Below are 19,326 nucleotides of genomic sequence, written 5' to 3' on the forward strand. Positions count from 1 at the left end.
TAATACAAGGGTGGAAATGATAAAGTCAAAACTAAATATTTCAATAAAATTTAAATGAAATATTTTGGGAATATTTAATGTCACAACAAAAGTCTAAGATTTCAACTTTTTATCCTGATTTAGGACTGTAACGGGGTCACACTCACCTCTCACAAGCGCCCCTGGCCGAGTGCCTGTGCCTTCACGCTCTCTACCTGTTTGTGGTGGGTCTTCACTGACTCAGCTCTCCAGCCAAGTCATACACAGTATGTCTGTGAGATAAAAGCAAAGCAAATCTCTTTTGGGGTACAAGTCCAACAGGGGCCTCTCTCAGTGCCCTCTGTGATGTCTCTCTCAGTTTGTCCCTGCTCCGGAATTGAGCAGTTCCTCAGGGCTTCTTCCCTGGAGGCAGTGTCTTCACTCTCTCAGGGCCTTTCTGGCCCCATCTCATCAGCTAGGCCACTGCAGTTCAGTTTCCCTTCTGGGGTGCCTCAAAGACCATGCCATTTTCCCAGTGGCTGGTAGGGGGGACCTGTGCCCACCCTCTACTCCAGGTCCCAGCCCAGAGACCCTATAGATAGCAGCCATCGACAATGTTCCTTTAAATATACTGCATTGCTGCTACAATTCCCAGGGCCACTTCCCCGCAGCCCTGTGCCATCTTCACCCTTACCTCAGGCCCTTGTCCTGATGGAAACCCCGCAACCAGCTCAGGGCTCCTTCTTGCTCTCTCTGGCTTCTGGCAGCATTACCTCAGCCAAGGTCCCTCAGCCAGTCACACGCCATCCATACTCCTCCAGCTCTAGCAAGGCACTGAACTCATTCTGGCCCTGCAGCTCTTCTTATACTAGCCTGCTGGGCCCTGATTGGCTGCGTCCCACACAGCCATTGTACACCTCTCGGAGGACCTCTCTACTGCCCTTTTCTGGGGCGGGGTGTGGCAGGGCCAAAAGGCCTCCAGCAGGGGGCCTCAAGCTAGTCCAACCCATCACAAGGACAGAACCAAATTTCAATATAATAGAATTTCCGGTGGAACAGACATTTTGTTTGTTCAACCAGCTCTAATGCAAAAACTTGCAGGCACAATCTGAGAGATACAGGCCAGTTTGAAAACATGACCCACACTCTGTGGCTAAGGTAGTAGTTAAAAAATTCAGGGGATCTCAGAGAGAAACCTGAACTCTTTATATTCAAGAAGACGTCAAACTGAAGGGTCAAAGCTATGGAAAGGATTGGAAGAAAAAATTCCCAGTGAATCTAACCATTGGAACATACTATCAAGGGCTGTGGTAAATTCTCCATCTATATTAGGGATGTATAGTGTATATTAAATCAAGATTGGATGTCTTCTTAAAATATACTTTCAAGGTCAACTAGGCTCAATATGGGAATCACTGAGTGAGGTTTTCTGGCCTGGCTATACAGGAGGTTGGATTAGATCAGAATGTTCCTTTCTGGCCTTAAGACCTCTGAAATCCAGGAATGCATTTCATTTTGAGATGGGCTCTGGATCTATACAGCCCCAGACTTGCGGGGTATCAGTAGCCAGGTCTGAATTTTGCAGTCTGAAATGGGGTCCTGCGAGATAGGAAAGGTGGGGGTCTGCCTCCAGATCTGTCACTAACTCATTCTTGTGACCTTCAGGTCACTCTACCTGACTGAGCATCTCACTGACTCCATCAGTAACAGGAGGATTCTGATGTAAAGAGCTTTGAGATCTCTGGGCAAAAAGTGCCCATTACTGTTAAAACAGTCAGCTTTATTCAAGCTGGCTGTTTCAGGAAGAAACGACGATTGCACTGAACTGCACAGACACTTGTTGCTCATAAATAGTGTTCCATCTTGAGGCTGTTTTACTCAAACGCCATATATAAAATAGTGTTGGGGAAATTGTGTAGTGCTGCTGAATTACTGGAAACTGATGGGCTCTAGGACCCAGTGGAGACTTATTCATTGAGATCAGGAGGAGTAAATCCATCCAGCCCAGAGAAAGAGAGAGAGGAACATCCCTGCTCGGGACATAGCAGCAATGTGAAAACCACTCACGGAGAAGCCCTGCAAACTTTACTGAAGCCTTGAGACCAAAAGCTGCTCTTTTCCTCCTTTCATCTCCCAAGTCAATTCCACATATGTTGGCCTGGCCATGCAGCCTGCGGGAGAGCTGTGCAGTTTAGAACAGGCCAGGAATGGACAGAGTTAGAGCTGTTCACATCAAGAAGCAGCGGTAGAGGCTCTGGAGAGAGGAACAGCTGGCAGAGGCCATCCAGGCTGCCTCTTTGGTTTGGTTTTGCAAATACTAGCCATTAAAGCATCCGCTCCTCTTTGGCCACAATGACGGCTTGTGGCTTATGGGACTGGTGGGCTGTGATGGGCTGCGGGGTTTTTCTGCTGGTCCACGGGCAGCAGCCACAGAGCAGCAACACAGACGGCAACCGGTGGAGGCAGATGATCCAGTGGGAGAACAATGGCAGGGTGTACAGCCTCTTGAACACAGGGTCTGAGTATGTGCCCGCTGGCCAGGAGCCGGCGGATGGCAGCACCAGGGTCCTGCTAGCCGACACCCCGAGGAGCCAAAGCAGAAGGGGACAGGGGAACCTCAGGAGGCAAGCGCCAACCTTGCCAGTCAGGGCGGGCTCAGACACCATCCGGGGCCAGACGCGGCATCCATTCGGCTTTGGCCAAGTCCCGGAGAACTGGCGTGAAGGGCCCGTCGGAGACAGCACCAGCTCCCAACGGATCAGGCCATCCACCAGCCGGCAACGACAGACCAGCTCCTCTGCTGCTGCCGTCGCCACCTCTTCTTCGTTCTCACACTCCTCCTTTGGGCAGCCCTCCTACTCACAGTTCCCCTTCCCCCATCCCCCTTTTGGGAACCAGCATGAGCCCTATGATGCCCAGGTGTCTCGGAGCTATGACGAAGGCTACCTATACTACCGCAGCACAGGAAACGGAGGGGGTGCTGTTGCATCAGCTGCTGCTGGTGTCCGTGTCCTATACCCCTTCCAGTCCAGGGCACAGCATGAGGAGTATGGGGAGGACCAGAATCCCTACCGAGCCCAAGGCTACTATCCTGCTCCAGAGAGGCCCTATGTGGCAGTGCCCCCCCAGCCCCAGCCCGCTGATGGGCTGGATAGGAGGTACTCCCACAGCTTGTATCATGACACTGGTGCCACCGCAGAGCAAGGCTTCCAAGATCCTTATTCGGCAGCTCAGAACCAGCAGCCAATGGGACAACGGGTCCCCGCTATGGACAACTTACAGCTCAGCCCAAGGTCCCCTTTGGGGGCCAGCCCCGGGTATGGAACTGACCCACGATTGGGGCAATACCCCCCTTATGGTAATGTGGCACAGGAGCCCTATGTCCCGCCCCACAACGTGGAACCCCAGCCACCTTTCCGGAGCTTGGATCCCTATGGGTCTCCACAACCCGAACCCTACCTTCCTGTGAGGAGCCCGGAAGCCCCACAAGTGATATCTGACAACCAAGCCCGGGTCAGCGTGGGCAGCGTTTACAGACCCCCTCAGAATGGACGGGGTGAGTCCTTGGCCCTGAGGGCTATGTGTGTGGGGGGCGAGGGAGGGAGGGGGAAGGAATGGTACCTGAGCTAGACACACACTATGTCCTGTTCACCCACAGCCTTTTCAGGGACACGCCAGAGGGCAGAGCCCTGTGGGAGCAGAGACTCCCCTACACCTGCGTCAACTCCCTTCCGCTCCCCGGGACACTGTGGGCAGGAGGGTCTACCTGAATCACAAGCAGCCCAGCTGCTCACAGCAGCCCAAGGCATCTACTGCAGTTCGGCTACCTGAGTAATGAGGATGGGACCCCAGGGTCTGAGCAGAGCCAGTGGTGGACAGAGGGAGGCATTCCTGCATATTCAGGTTGTGGGTGGGGGCATATGTGGGGAAGGGGCCATTATACACTAGGGTGATCAACAGCCTGTTAACACCTTATATAGATCAGGGTGAATTGAGTGGCAAACCTGAGAATGGGGCCTTGCAGCACTGCATCGCAGGGCCTGAGCTGCGCTATACTCCTGGGCCCTGCATCACTGCATCGCAAGGCCTGAGCTGCGCTGTACTCCTGGGCCCTGCATCACTGCATCGCAAGGCCTGAGCTGCGCTGTACTCCTGGGCCCTGCATCACTGCATCGCAGGGCCTGAGCTGGGCTGTACTCCTGGGCCCAGCATCACTGCATCGCAGGGCCTGAGCTGCACCGTACTCCTGGGCCCAGCAGCATGGCATCATGGGGAAGGATAGCTCAGTGGTTTGAGCATTGGCCTGCTAAACCCAGGGTTGTGAGTTCCATCCTTGAGGGGGCCATTTAGGGATCTGGGGCAAAAATCTGTCTGGGGTTTGGTCCTGCTTTGAGCAGGGGGTTGGACTAGATGACCTCCTGAGGTCCCTTCCAACCCTGATATTCTATGAACTGCACTGTGCTCCTGGGCCCCAGCATCACTGTATCGCGGGGGCTGAGCTGCGCTGTACTCCTGGGGCCCAGAAGCACTGCATTGTGGGGGTGATGTGTGCTGTGCTCCTTGGCTCAGAAGCACTGCATCGTGAAATCTCAATTGCAGTGCACTCCAGCTATGAACCGATTTGTAATTATGCCCTGTTTCTTGCCTGTATTCTGCACCATGGACTGCTCTGCAGTTGTACAGGGGATAGGGTACAGGCTCTGTTGCACTATTTAGCACTGCATTGTGCAGGAGGGTCTGGTGTGATGAGCATCGTCAAGGTCAGAACAGGGACACTCAGTGGTTTCACATGATTTTGACCCCAAAATAGGCCAGTGTTGTAGCTTTTGGCTGAGGTTTGCTTTGCATATTTTGTTTTAAGTTGGAACTTAAACAAAGGCTAGCGTGTGTGACAGGAAACCCGTGGAATTTAACTCCCCCCTCCCCCCCAAATAATTTGGATGAACCCACGGAAACCCCAGCTCACCAGACCCCTCTGATCCCTGTGATTCCTTTAGCCAGCTTCCTAGTGGTTACTGAGATAAGCACATCCAGAATGGGCTGGCTGATACGCAAGAACCAAGAAACCTCTCCAAGCTCCACGCTCAGTTCCCCTGGGGAAGCCCTACATGCTGGTGTAGACTGGATGAGTATGATGGTCCTGTGTGTGCTGCTGCTGCTCAGCAAAGGCTACAGGTTCCATGCTGGCAGTGCAGCAAGGTGTGGCTGGCATGTCTCAGTGCAGACAATCTAGGAGTAACGGACTATAGAAACCGAGGACACCTGTTTGGAGCCAGCCATGGATGGTAGAGCCCAAGAACTGTAGCCATCAGTAGTGGTTTGGGGGACTATATGTGATTAATTGGTGGGTCTCAGTCCAGTTCCTAATCAATATGGGTCTCACATCATGAAAACTGGTCTCACAATTGGCATTAATTGGCCCTCTCATTGACATTCTCAGCAGAGAAGCCAAAGATTGTATGGGAATCAGTGTCCATGCTAAGATCAATCAATCTGTCAACTCAGCTGCATCAGTGCTGTTGATCACGAGGTGTTGCTGATTCATTTGGAAGTTCTAGCAGGAGAGGAGGGGGCTGCTCTTGGTGTCTGTTCTTTCCTCGCTGAGCACTCCCCAAGAGGGATTTGGGTGACTATTTGAACTCCCACTGGAGGCCCCCAGGGCTTCATTTTTCACTCCTGTACTCCGTGATCTGCTCTTGCTTCCTGATGGCCTCCCTTGGTGGCGGTTTCAGGCAGGTTTTTTAATTGGTAAAATCACCTTTAGAATGTTAATTGCTGTTTCTAATCTCTTTAAACATTCAATCCACCCAAGTCACGGCTCATGGCCTGAAAGGAATTTACAAAAGTCCAACCCAATAACTGAGCTGGTTACATCGCCTTTTAGTCAAGCAGCCAGATCACTGGATTGTGTGAGCTTGGTTTTGTGCACTGTATGGACATTCTATCTTTCTAGCCCCATCCTACAGACATGGAAATTGAGACATAGGGAGGCAAAGTGATTGGCCTAGAGTCACAAAGTAAGTAGGAGCTTATCTAAATAGTTTTATCTGAGAAGTTAAAGAAGGTAGGGTGACAAGTGCTGATCAGTTGTGTAGTCAATGGCTTGACCATGATTTGGTTCATTATGAAGTATATACAAAGACCAAATAACCAATGTCAGTGAGGTTTATTAATATGGTACGAGAAAAAAGGTTCTTTCTATATAATACCAGTCTCCAAGCTGCCCCGTGCAGTGATGTCACTTAACACAGAAGGTGTGATCCCCAAGTTACATGTTTCAGCTGGTATTATTTATATGATTTTACAATTTACACATAGAATCATAGAACTGGAAGGGACCTCGCGAGGTCATCTAGTCCAGTCCCCTGCACTCATGGCAGGACTAAGTATTATCTAGACCATTCCTGACAGGTGGTTGTCTAACCTGCTCTTAAAAATCTCCAATGATGAAGATTTCACAACCTCTCTCGGTAATTTATTCCAGTGCTTAACCACCCTGACTGTTAGGAAGTTTTTCCTAATGTCCAACCTAAATCAGTCTTGCTGCAATTTAAGCCCATTGCTTCTTGTCCTATCCTCAGAGGTTAAGAAAAACAATTCTTCTCCCTCCTCCTTGGAACAACCTTTTATGTACTTGAAAACTGTTATCATATCCTCTCTCAGTCTTCTCTTTTCCAGACTAAACAAATCCATTTTTTTCAATCTTCCCTCATAGGTCATGTTTTCTAGACCTTTAATCATTTTTGTTGCTGGACTTTCTCCAATTTGTCTACATCTTTCCTGAAATGTGGTGCCCAGAACTGGACACAATACTCCAGTTGAGGCATAATCAGCATGGAGTAAAGCGGAAGATTTACTTCTCGTGTCTTGCTTACAACACTCCTACTAATACATCCCAGAATGATGTTAGCCTTTTTTGCGACAGTGGTACACTGCTGACTCATATTTAGCTTATGACCCTAGATCCCTTTCCGCAGTACTCCTTCCTAGGCAGTCATTTCCCATTTTGTATGTGTGCAAATGATTGTTCCTTCCTAAATGGAGTATTTTGCATTTGTCCTTATTGAATTTCATCCTATTTACTTCAGACCATCTCTTTACACATCACTAAAATCCAACCCATTAGTTTGTCCCAGTTCCCTAATTTGTTCTTCTGCTCTGTCCTTATCTTTGTTGTGGATACTAGCATTCCAGGTACTGGTCCATGAAGGAACTTCCTAGCATGTACTAAGATATAGAACGAATGTCTCTTGATTTTGACAAGTTTTCTATCTGCTTATGCCATATGTTTATTTCAGCAAATACAAGGAGTTATGGGATACTTAGTATACTTATAAGTGAACAATCTTATAGTATAGTCCAGTTTAGGTTATATCACTGTGCTTAATGTTACTAGTGCTTAATGGATACTAATATATATGGTATGGATAATACATGTTATTAATATGATATATATTTATATGCTAGCCAGCATATATTAGTCAACACAAGGGTCTCTCAAAGAGAAGGGGTGAAACTTCAGAGTTTTAGGAAAGGTTCCTACTCATGATTGGCAGAGATGTCCAAAATGTTCACAAGAAATTCTGAAACCAGGTGAAACTGGGGCAAATCTGTGGTTTCATTCCCACAGCAATGACTGCATTCAGATTCACTGAGAGTTTAAAAAACCTTTGGAGTCAATGCAATCTGGTTTTCAAGTGAGCCCAGGCCAGCATATGGTTCAGCTATAAAGCCAAGTGAATCTCTCTGAGTCACTTATCAGGGGGTAGCCGTGTTAGTCTGTATCTACAAAAACAACAAGGAGTCTGGTGGCACCTTAAAGACTAACAGATTTATTTGGGCATAAGCTTTCATGGGTAAAAACCTCACTTATTCAGATGCATAGAGTGAAAGTTACAGATGCAGGCATTATATACTGACACTTGGAGAGCAGGGAGTTACTCCACAAGTGGAGAACCAGTGTTGACAGGGCCAATTCAATCAGGGTGGATGTAGTCCACTCCCAATAATAGATGAGGAGGTGTCAATTCCAGGAGAGGAAAAGCTGCTTCTGTAATGAGCCAGCCACTCCCAGTCCCTATTCAAGCCCAGATTAATGGTGTTAAATTTGCAAATGGTAGCACTGGCTCGGGCAGCTTGGCTCTTAAACAGAGCCGAAGTCTGAGTCTGGGGAGGAGCAGAGCAGCCGCGGGAGAGGAAGTGCCCGGCTGGTATTTTTCCCGGACATGTTCGGCTTTTTGGCAATTCCCCCTGGACGGGGGTTTGATTGCCGAAAAGCCGGACATGTCCGGGAAAAACTGGACGTATGCTAACCCTAGCTTATGCCCAAATAAATCTGTTAGTCTTTAAGGTGCCACCAGACTCCTTGTTGTCTCTGAGTCACTGAGATTCACTCTGACCCTTCAGGATAGAGTTCTGTGAATAACTGAATTTTCGGTTCAGTGGCCAAACCAAAAAATCGGGGAAAAAATCATTGTGGGTCAACCCAAAATAATTATTTTCAGTGAAACAAAAAAAATAAAAAAATAAAAACTTAATTTAGATCAGACAAAAGACTGAATTTGAGCTGAAACATTTTGTTTTGGTTTGGGGTTTTTTAACCTACTAATAAAAATGCAGTGAAATCCTAAACAAAACAGAATTTCAAGTGGAAAAATTAAAATGTTTCATTTCAAAAATATCAAAACAAAACATTTATGATTTTTCAGCATTTTTTTCTGTTCTCCTCCCCCCCCCCAACAACAACAACCAGTTTGGCAAATTCAACTGGAATTTGAAAAATGTTTTGGTCAACACAAACGTGTTTTTCAGCCAGAAAAAGAAGTTTCGGCTGATAAATTGTGTCCAGCTCTAGTGATCAGGACATGACACTCAAGGCAAAAGTCAATGAGGAGTAAACATACCTGTGATCTACTGCTGAGGAAAAGGGTCACAGGAGGCCCGAACTGATCATGTTGTCCAAAAATCTCCACAGGGGCCTACTGTAAACTTATAAAAATCCAGCTGGGTGGTCAGTTCTGGACAGAGGGAGAAGGCAGGATTGGGACAGAGATGAGAGGCTCCAAGAGGAGTTGAACTTGAGAAGCTCAGGCCTGGCTTCTGCTGTTGGCTACAAAGTTCACTGAAGTTATAGAATCTAAACTTCAGCCTGATCTCCTTCTGCCTGTGGGCAGAGCTATGGGGCCCAGCAGCATGATGCAACAGTAGGAGCCATGTGGCCCAAATGTCAGGTGATGATACTGCAATGCTGTGGACCTGATCCAAAGCACATTTAACTCAAGGACCCCAATGCAACCAGCAAACAATTGGATGGATGTTTGAGAAATCTTCTAGGCACCTCCGCGGTGTCCAACCACTCGAACTTGGATATCAGTGATGGAGACCTAGCAAGTCTTTCCACTGTACCTTTCCCTCCCTCCCTCCCAAAATGCCATGAACTCACTGGGTGGCAGGAGTGGGACTGTCTGGGTGGAACTCCACCTTGAGCAGGTGTCTTCAGCTCAGAAAGAAACCCAGCCTCTGCTGAGATTCTGTGCCTGGAAAATTCCAGCGTTCACGGGCATAGCTGGCGTTGAGCATGTGCTTGTGATCAGATCCCTCCAAGTCCATGTTTCATGCAAGCAGCACTGAACAAAGGGCTAATTTTATGAGCTTGACCTCATTTCCTTCTGGCCTGGCTCAAGGGGCTGCAGAGGCAAAGGGGAGCTGAGTGTGTATATATTCTTGTCAACTTGCAATACTAAACACATGTGAACTTTTTAAAATAAACGCAACCCCCATGCTCTTTCCTCCATTTACACTACCATTTATTTTTCTCTCTTTCTCTGCTGTTAACATGCTCTCTGGTGTCAATTCTTTCCTCTTCCCCATCCATTCTCTTTCTCCTTCCTTTTACCTTAATATTTATTTCCAGCACTTGCTACACTTTCTCCATTGCATCTTTTGTTATATTTAAGTCTTCTATTTCTCTTTCTCTCTCTTTCGCTCCATCTGCTGCCATTTGTCTCTGTCTCTTGTCTCCTTCTGTCCTTCTCTCCTCTTGATCTAGTTTAACACCTTTTCATTGGAAACCCACTTACATGTTTTACTTTTCTGTCCTTAAGCAATCCAGACAAAGATCCACAGGGAATGTGTGACTTGGGGAATTGAAACAATAACGAGAATCCTCATTGGTCAATCCAGAAAGTTCAAAAATTGCGAGTCAGGCCCTAAAACTTGTGAGATTAAAAAAATCCTTGATAAATCTGAGGTTCTTTTGCTTTGCTTTCTGGTTGTCCTCAGGCTTCTCTCTCCAACCACAAGGACCAGAAACTTACTTTAAAACAATTAAAGCATCATCATCATCACATGATTCCAGAAACTGGAGATTTAAAACAAACACCAATTATCATGAGACTTGGGCTACACTGCCCTCTCTCTCAAGGGTATTTTTCATAAGTGACCAGTCATCCCAGGAAAGCTCTCTCTGTCAGTGGACTGGTTGGCCAGGAGAACCAAGGGGATTGTACTGGTGACAGGATTGTTCCATGAGTCAAACACCATCCCAATCTTCCCTCAGTTCCCTTCTCCTGCCCCCAAAACCAGGTAGACAAAACCTGTGGTTCTTGCAGGGTGCCTGGCAGCTGCTCCCAAATGGGACCTGGGACCAGAGCGCTCCAGGGCCATTAAATTTCAACTTCTAAGGGTACATCAGCAGTGCGATTCTGGGATGTGATTGCAGCTCATGTGGATGTACCAGAGCTAGTTTTGAGCTAGCTAGGTCAGGCACTGGAGTAGCGAAGTGGTGGCAGCACTTGGGTGCTACCAGCCCACCTCAAACCCTCATGAAGTGTGCACTGATGCCACTTCGCTGCTGCAGTACCATGGTAACTGGAGTAAAGCTAGCTTGAAATGTTTGGGTCTGAACTTTGTGTCTCTGGCCAATCTCTCCATCCGAGATAGGGAACAGAATAGGGCAAGGGACAACCACCCCTTATAAAACATCTAAAGAAGATGTGATCTTTTGCCTGGCGGGGTACTGAAGGGGTCATCCCATTGCCTGGCCTCCTCAGCTCCCGTCAAAGAGAGGGCTGTCTCCAAGAGGCCTGGCCATTCTGCTCTGAGCAGTTTCTGCATCAGAACATCTTTCTTCCCCTTGCCTCCACATGTCTCTGATTAGATTTATTTTCATGTTTCTTTCCATATATGTACTCAGGTCACCTAGCAACCGCTCAACCCAGCATAGCTGTCTTGGTTTCCCTCAGGGATTTGTGTTCACTCTGTAGGCAGCTTGGTTTGGAGGGCTGGGATTTTTCTTCACATTCACTAGCACATATGAGTTCAGGGTACCAGTGGAATAACAGACCCCCTCCCTCCACTGCTCTCTCAGCACTCACAGGTGGGGCTCCTGTGTCCTTCCACTGAGCCATAAACTCCAGGGCCTGACCGCTTGTGGGCATTAAAGTTCCTGTGACACTTTTCACAGAAGATGTTAGCCCCAGTGTCCTGGCCAGCTTCCAGGCTGAGTAATTACATTCTGGCTGAGCTGCAAGTCCCTGAGCAGCGTCAGTTAGAGAAGTTAGTCTCCTCCTATAAACTGTTGGGTAGTGTTGCTAGTAGAGAAGAGTGGCCATGTTCCAGTCCAGAGTTACGTGTGTGTGCGTGTGTGTGTCAAAGCAGTTTGCAAAATTGACGAATGAACCATGTGTGAGGTAGGTCCATGTTACTGTTCCCATTTTATAGGTGGGGAAACCAAGGCACTGACAGAGTAAGTGACATGCCCAAGGTGACCCAGTAAAATGGCAGCAGTGCTGGAAATAGAATCCTAGGGTCCCTCGCTCCAAACCCTCGAAACTCCTCCCTCTTTGGAAACAGTCAGTAATAATAATACCTAGCTCTTTTCATCAGTAATCTCAAATCAATTTACAAAGGAGCTTGTAGCGGGGTGGTTACCCCGCTCCTGCCTGAGGGGTTTAAAACAGCCCTGGCAGAGGGCTGGGGCAAAGGGAAAAGCTACTGGGCTGGTTGGGGAAGTAGCCACAGCTGGGCCACGCCCCAATCAGGCCCCAGGTGGCCCTATATAAGAGGCAGGGAGCCAGACACTCAAGAGTCTCTCTCTGCCTTCAGAGAGAGAAGGGCCTGGCTGCAGGGAGCTAGACACAGGGTACCTGAGGGGAGCAGGGCTGGAGAAAGGCTGGGGAGCTCCAGCCTCAATAGCCCCAGGCTGTGGCCTAGCGGAAGGCCAAGGGGTACTGGGGGTTGCAGAGGGCAGCCCAGGGCTAGGCCAAGGCAGCAACAGGTCCAAACCCTCCTTGCCAGTGATGAGTGGCCTATACTGCAGTCTGCCCCAGGGAGCGGGGGCTAGTTGGTGACTGGCAGTGGCTTAGTGCTGAGGCAAGGTGGGGATAGTGGGTGGGGGTTCCCCAGGGAGGGGAGACCTAGTGTGTGGGCACTGGGGTCCTGGGAGGGACATGGGGGCCAGAAGAGGACAAGGCGGATCACTGGCCTGCAGAGGGCACTCCAGAGGCTGATGAGCTAATTCCCCGGACAACCAGCAGGAGGCGCCGCAGGGTTGAGTCCGGCTCCTCTACAGAGCTCAGTACTGCTAATGAGGGCCAGCTTCAGGGAAAATGGCACCCTGTGTGAACTAGCATTTTGGTGCTCCTGACCCCTGTGGGTGCAGCACCTCCCACTGCCCTGACCCCCCACCTGTATCCCCAACCCCTGCCTCTTTCTTGTGTCCCAACCCCTGCATTGTGCCCCCTTAAGCCCTGCACCCCTCTCCTGCACACATGTGGGGAAACTGACCTAGAAGCATGAAGCAGCTGGCATTGCTGCTTGCTCTCCCCACCGCCCAACACTGCTCCTCCGCACACCCCTAGGGAGCTGTAGGGGGAAGTGAGGACTGACATCAGGGGCCCCTGCATCCAGGTCACTTTTCCCACCTAGGCTGCGTAAGTGCTTGGAGTTGCTCCTTGCTTCCCCACTCACAGCCCCCTAGGGGAGCATGGAGGAACATTGTGTGGGAGGGATTTGAGCAATATCTGTGCATCACACTCTTGGGCAGTTGCCTGGGTGGTCCACCCCTAAGGCCGACCCTGCCACTATCCCCCTTTTACAGGTGGGGAAACTGAGGCACGAGGAGGTGAAGGGACTTGCCCAACATCCTACATGGGTCACTGGCAGAACTGGGAACTGAACCCAGGTCTTCCTGGTCTCTAGCTCTAGACATGTGTAGTTATCAGCAGGGCAGCTCAATCCTGCAGCCCTCATTCAGGCACAACTCAGTTGAAGCCTCTGGCAATTGTGCCTGTCTGAAGGGACTGCTGTTATTGGTCCACAGTGAGCACAGTCCATGTGGCTCAGCAAGCTGCCCTGTGAGACCTCTCCCATGGCTGGCTGCTTCCTTGCACACTGCTCCCCAGTCACACATGACATACTCTCACTCTGCCCACCAATACACTGGTGCATGTGTGCTATGGACACAATAGATAAGACTGATTCCCCCCATGCTGTTTCTGCCAGCTGGTGGGCAGGTTTCACAGCAGGCCTCCTGCATGATTGGTGTTTGCAGTGTGATAGTTGCACTTGCTGTGCGTGGGTCTTGCAGAGACCCTTGCTGTCCAGAGGGAGCTAACACTTTTGTGCAAGGTTCTGACTATGAAATTATCTAGTTCTTTTTGGAATCGGATTACATCTTTTGCCCTCACAACATCCTCTGAGAACGACTTCTACAGATTGACTGTGCATTCTCCACTGCATTCACGATTTTATAGTCCTTTGTCATATCCAATCTTAGTCGTCTCTTTTCTAAGTGGAGTAGTCCTGTTCTCTCCTTGTTCAGAAGCTGTTCCATACCCCAATCATTTTTGTTGCCCTTCTCTGTACCTTTTCCAATTCTATCTTTTTTAAGATGGTTTCAGAGTAGCAGCCGTGTTAGTCTGTATCCGCAAAAAGAATAGGAGTACTTGTGGCACCTTAGAGACTAACAAATTTATTAGAGCATAAGCTTTCGTGGACTACAGCCCACTTCTCTGTATGTGTGTATATATATCTCCTCAATATTTATTCCACTCTGTATGCATCCGAAGAAGTGGGCTGTAGTCCACGAAAGCTTATGCTCTAATAAATTTGTTAGTCTCTAAGGTGCCACAAGTACTCCTGTTCTTTTTTTAAGATGGTGCAACCAGAACTGCACACATTATTCTGTGTGTGGGCACAGCATGGATTAATATAGTGGCATGATATTTTCTGTCCTATAATCTATCCCTTTCCTAGTGGTTCCTAACATTCTCTTAGCTTTTTTGACTGCAGATGCACATTGAGCAAATATTTTCAGAGAACTGTCTATAATGACTCCACGATCTTTCTTGACTGGTAACAGCTAATTTAGACTCCATCATTTTGTATGTATAGTTGGAATTATTTTTTCCACTGTGCATGACTTTACACTTATCAATATTGAATTTCATCTGCCATTTTGTTACACAGTTCTGTGGTTTGGTGAGATACCTTTGTAATTCTTCACAACCAGCTTTGAACTTAACTATTTTCTATAATTTTTATATCATCTGCAAATTTTGCCGCCTTGCTGTTTACCCCGTTTTCCAGATCATTTATGAATATGTTGAACAGCACTGGTTGCAGTACAGATCCTTAGGAGCAGGGGCGATGGATTCTTTCTAAAAGTAGGGTCCACAAGGCCCCTCCCCCTCCGTGGCCCCACCCTGTTCCTCCTTTTTCCCCTGAGGTCCCGCCCCCTGGCCAGCTGGGACAGGGAGCCCAGGCCCCTTCACCTGCCTGGGGTGGGGGACCTGACAGCAGCTCCTGGCCCATGTCCCAGACCCCGGGGTATCCTGCCCAGGGCTGGTGGAGGGTCCACGACTTCCTACAGCTGCTTGCACAACTCTTACTCCAACCTAGCTCTGGCTTACAGCCTGGGGGTGGGGTCTTGGGGGCCGAAGAGCTGCAGCCAGGCCATGATAAGAGCCACCCAGGCAGCTGTGGGGAGCCACGGACCCTCCATCTGCCCTGGGTGGGGGACTCAGATGGCATGCTCTGACCTGAGCCAGGCTCCATCTTCTGGCCTGGCCGGGGGGCAGGATCTTGGGAGGAAGAGGACGGGCAGGGGTCAGGCTCGTGGCAAAAAGTGGATGGGCCTGGCCTATTGGTCCCCCACTGTTCCGGCACCCCGCTTGGATGTATCCGCTATTTACCTGTCTCCATGGTAAAAACGGACTTTATATTCCTACCCTTTGTTTCCTATCTTTTAACAAGTTACTGATCCATGAGAGACCTTTCCTCTTATCCCATGGCTGCTTACTTTGCTTAAGAGCCTTTGTTGTATTTTCTCAAAGTCCAAGTACACTATATCCACTGTATCCCTCTTGTTCACATGATTGTTGACACTCTCAAAGAATTCTAATACATGGTGAGGTATGATTTCCTTTTACACAAGCTGTGTTGACTCTTCCCCCAACTAATTGTGTTAATCTAGGTGTCTGATAATTGTGTCCTTTACTATAGTTTCAACCAATTTCCCTGGTTCTGAAGTTAGGTTTACCGGCCTGTAATTCCATCATTGCCTCTGGAGCCTTTTATATATATTAGGGCTGTCAAGTGAAAAATTAATCACGATTAATCACACTGTTAAACAATAATAGAATACCATTTATTTAAATATTTTTGGATGTTTTCTACATTTTCAAATATATTGATTTCAATTACAACACAATACAAAGTGTACAGGGCTCACTTTATATTCATTTTTTATTACAAGTACTTGCACTGTAAAAAACAACAAAAGCAATAGTGACAGGTTTCAGATTCAGGAAATTTTGATTCAGGAATCAAAATACTCAAAAACCAGTGGGAGAACACTTTAACCTGTCTGGTCATTCAGTGACAGACCTGCGGGTGGCTATATTACAACAGAAAAACTTCAAAAACAGACTCCAACGAGAGACTGCTGTGCTGAAATTGATATGCAAACTAGACACAATCAACTCTGGTTTGAATAAGGACTGGGAATGGCTGAGCCATTACAAACATCGAATCTATCTCCCCTTGTAAGTATGCTCACACTTCTTATCAAACTGTCTGTACTGGGCTATCTTGATTATCACTTCAAAAGTTTTTTTTTTCTCTTAATTAATTGGCCTCTCAGAGTTGATAAGACAACTCCCACCTGTTAATGCTCTCTGTATGTGTGTATATATATCTCCTCAATATATGTTCCATTCTATATGCATCCGAAGAAGTGGGCTGTAGTCCACGAAAGCTTATGCTCTAATAAATTTGTTAGTCTCTAAGGTGCCACAAGTACTCCTGTTCTTCTTTTTCTAAAAGCAATAGTATTTTTCAATTCACCCAATACAAGTACTGTAGTGCAATCTCTTTATCATGAAAGTTGAACTTACAAATGTAGGATTATGTACAAAAAAACCTTTCATTAAAAAATAAAGCAATGTAAAATTTTAGAGCCTGCAAGTCCACTCAGTCCTACTTCTTGTTCAGTCAATCGCTCAGACAAACAAGTTTGTTTACATTTGCAGGAGATAATGCTGCCCGCTTCTTGTTTACAATGTCACCTGAAAGTGAGAACAGGCATTCTCATGGCACTGTTGTAGCTGGCATTGCAAGATATTTACGTGCCAGATGCGCTAAAGATTCATATGTCTCTTCATATGAACCTTCAACCAGCATTACAGAGGACATGCATCCATGCTGATGATGGGTTCTGCTCGATAACAATCCAAAGCAGTGCAGACCGACACTAGGGTGACCATATAGAAAGTGTGAAAAATCGGGACGGGGTGGGGAGTAATACATGCCTATATAAAAAAAAGCCCCAAATATCAGGACTGTCCCTATAAAATTGGGACATCTGGTCACCCTAACTGATGCATGTTTATTTTCATTACCTGAGTCAGATGCCACCAGCAGAAGGTTGATTTTCTTTTTTGGTGGTTCAGGTTCTGTAGTTTCCGCCTTGGAGTGTTGCTTTTTTAAGACTTCTGAAAACATGCTTCACACCTCTTCCGTCTCAGATTTTGGAAGGCACTTCAGAGTCTTAAACCTTGAGTTGAGTGCTGTAGCTATCTTTAGAAATCTCACATTGTGATAAAGTTCCTCCTCTACCTTGGTGAGTCCTGCGCTTATTGGCGGATTTTGCTTGCCTCAGAGATTCACAGTAGCCCTCAGTTTGGCCACTTTCGTGGCTCAAATCTGCTGTTCACTCAGATAACCTCATCACTGGCCAGTATGGGGAAAAAGAGTAAGAACAATCCCTGCAGTTTCTGCTAATCCACCATGTGGGTTGGGGAAAAGCCCAGACACTTTCCCCTCTGGTGGAACCTCCTCTGTTGGATCAGGAGTTGGGAGGTTTGAGGGGAATCCGGGCTCACCCTCTACCCCGGGTTCCAGCCCGGGGCCCTGTGGACTGTAGCTATCTAGCGTGCCTTCTGGAACAGCTTGTACTCCGCAGTCCTCCAGCACATCCTCTCACTCCCAGCTCCTTATGCACACCTCACTAACTGGAGTGAGAGCCTTTTTAAACCAGGTGTCCTGATTAGCCTTAATTAATTCTAGCAGCTTCCCAATTGGCAACAGGTGTCATAATTAGCCTGCCTGCCTTAATTAGTTCTAGAAAGTTCCTGAGTGTTCTGGAATAATCCCTGTTATCTTACCTAGGGAAAAGGTTACCTGCTTAACCTGGAACTAATGTATCTACCTTCGACCACTCTCTTGTAGCCATCTGTATACCCTGTCAAAACCTTCTTTGCTTTTTGTCAAATGTGCAGTGAAAGTGTTCTTAAAATGAACAACATGTGCTGTGTCATCATCCAAGACTGCTATAACATGAAATATATGGCAGAATGCGGGTAAAACAAAGCAGGGGACATACAGTTCTCCCCCAAGAAGTTCAGTCACAAATGTAATTAATGCATTATTTTTTTAATGAGCGTCATCAGCATGGAAGCATGTCCTCTGGAATGGTGGATGAAGCATGAAGGGGCATATGAATATTTAGCATATCTGGCAGGTAAATACGTTTCAATGCCAGCTACAAAAGTGCCACTTTTTGGTGACATTGTAAATAAGAAGAGGGCAGCATTATCTCCTATAAATGTAACCAAACTTGTTTCTCTTAGTAATTGGCTGAACAAGAAGTAGGACTGAGTGGACTTGTAGGCTCTAAAGTTTTACATAGTTTTGTTTTTGAGCACAGTTATGTAACAAAAAAAAATCTACATTTGTAAGTTGCACTTTCACGACAAAGATTGCACTACAGTACTTGTATGAGGTGAATTGAAATACTATTTCTTTTGTTTATCATTTTTACAGTGCAAATATTTGTAATCAAAAATAATATACACTTTGATTTCAATTACAATACAGAATACAATAGATATGAAATGTAGAAAAACATCCAAAATATTTAATACATTTCAATTGGTATTCTGTTGTTTAACACTATGATTAAAACTGCAATTAACTGCGATTAAATTTTTTAATCACGATTAATTTTTTTAGTTAATTGCGTGAGGTAACTGCAATTAATCGACAGCCCTAATATATATATACACACACACACACACATCTATCTATACACACACACAGGGCAGCTTGCTGATCCACATGGACTGTGCTCACTGTGGACCAATAATAGCAATCCCTTCCAAAAATTCCTACAAATCACTGGGATTTTTTAACCAACTAGCATCCTGCATCTCCACACAGACAGGCACAATTGCCAGAGGCTTCCTCACGCATATGTCTCCACTACATTCCTATCTTATGGAGCGAGGTCACTTTCCATTGCTCTCTTTCTTTCCAACTTTTGTGGTTCATTGATTCCTTGGGCTTTCTACAGTCTGTTTATATCAGGAATTTAGGGCCAACTCTTATTAAAGCCAACTGGAGTCTTTCCACTGTCTTCAGCAGGCAATGGATCGGATCCTTAAAGGGTACCCATCACCGTAGTATCTGGGCACTGAAGCACTTACATGTACAGGAACATAAAGCTGAAGGTTTAATGAGTTCTGCTTCCTATAACTCTGAGTCCAGCTGGTTTGACTTACAGAGCTAAAAGTGGGAAGGGGCTGCATTGCCAACAAGATCTCAGTTTTACTCAAGTTCACTTGGATCCCTCTGGGGACAGAAGGCTCTCCTTGGCACAGCCCCAGTAGCAGAAATGCAAAGCTCAGCTCACTTTGCCTTCAGCCTTGTGTGCCTCAGGCCTGACCTGGGGCTCAAGGTGGGAGAGTACAGTTCAACATGCATGGCCCAATCAGTTCTTGGCCTTCCTCTGAGACAAAGGCGATAATCTGCACATATTGCAGGGGTGGTTTGATGATGGAGTCACTTGCCCTCTAACAAATGGGTTTG

General features: G+C 47.1%; 1 protein-coding gene across 3 annotated transcripts in view; it reads left to right on the plus strand.

Annotated features, from left to right (window-relative positions):
- The first annotated feature begins 1,914 nt into the window (after positions 1-1,914).
- Positions 1,915-19,326, plus strand: part of LOXL1 (lysyl oxidase like 1) — a 50,912-nt gene continuing 33,500 nt past the window's right edge. For 2 of the 3 annotated variants that reach the window (XM_005290510.5, XM_005290511.5), the window contains exon 1: positions 1,931-3,514. In XM_005290510.5, the coding sequence (XP_005290567.1) occupies positions 2,311-3,514 (1,204 nt within the window). In that variant the 5' untranslated portion in view covers positions 1,931-2,310. Of the gene's footprint in view, positions 3,515-19,326 lie in introns of all 3 variants that reach the window. The other variant, XM_005290509.5, reaches the window with a different exon arrangement.

Source organism: Chrysemys picta, chromosome 10 (assembly GCF_011386835.1).
Source record: "Chrysemys picta bellii isolate R12L10 chromosome 10, ASM1138683v2, whole genome shotgun sequence".
Taxonomy (NCBI): Eukaryota; Metazoa; Chordata; order Testudines; family Emydidae; genus Chrysemys; species Chrysemys picta.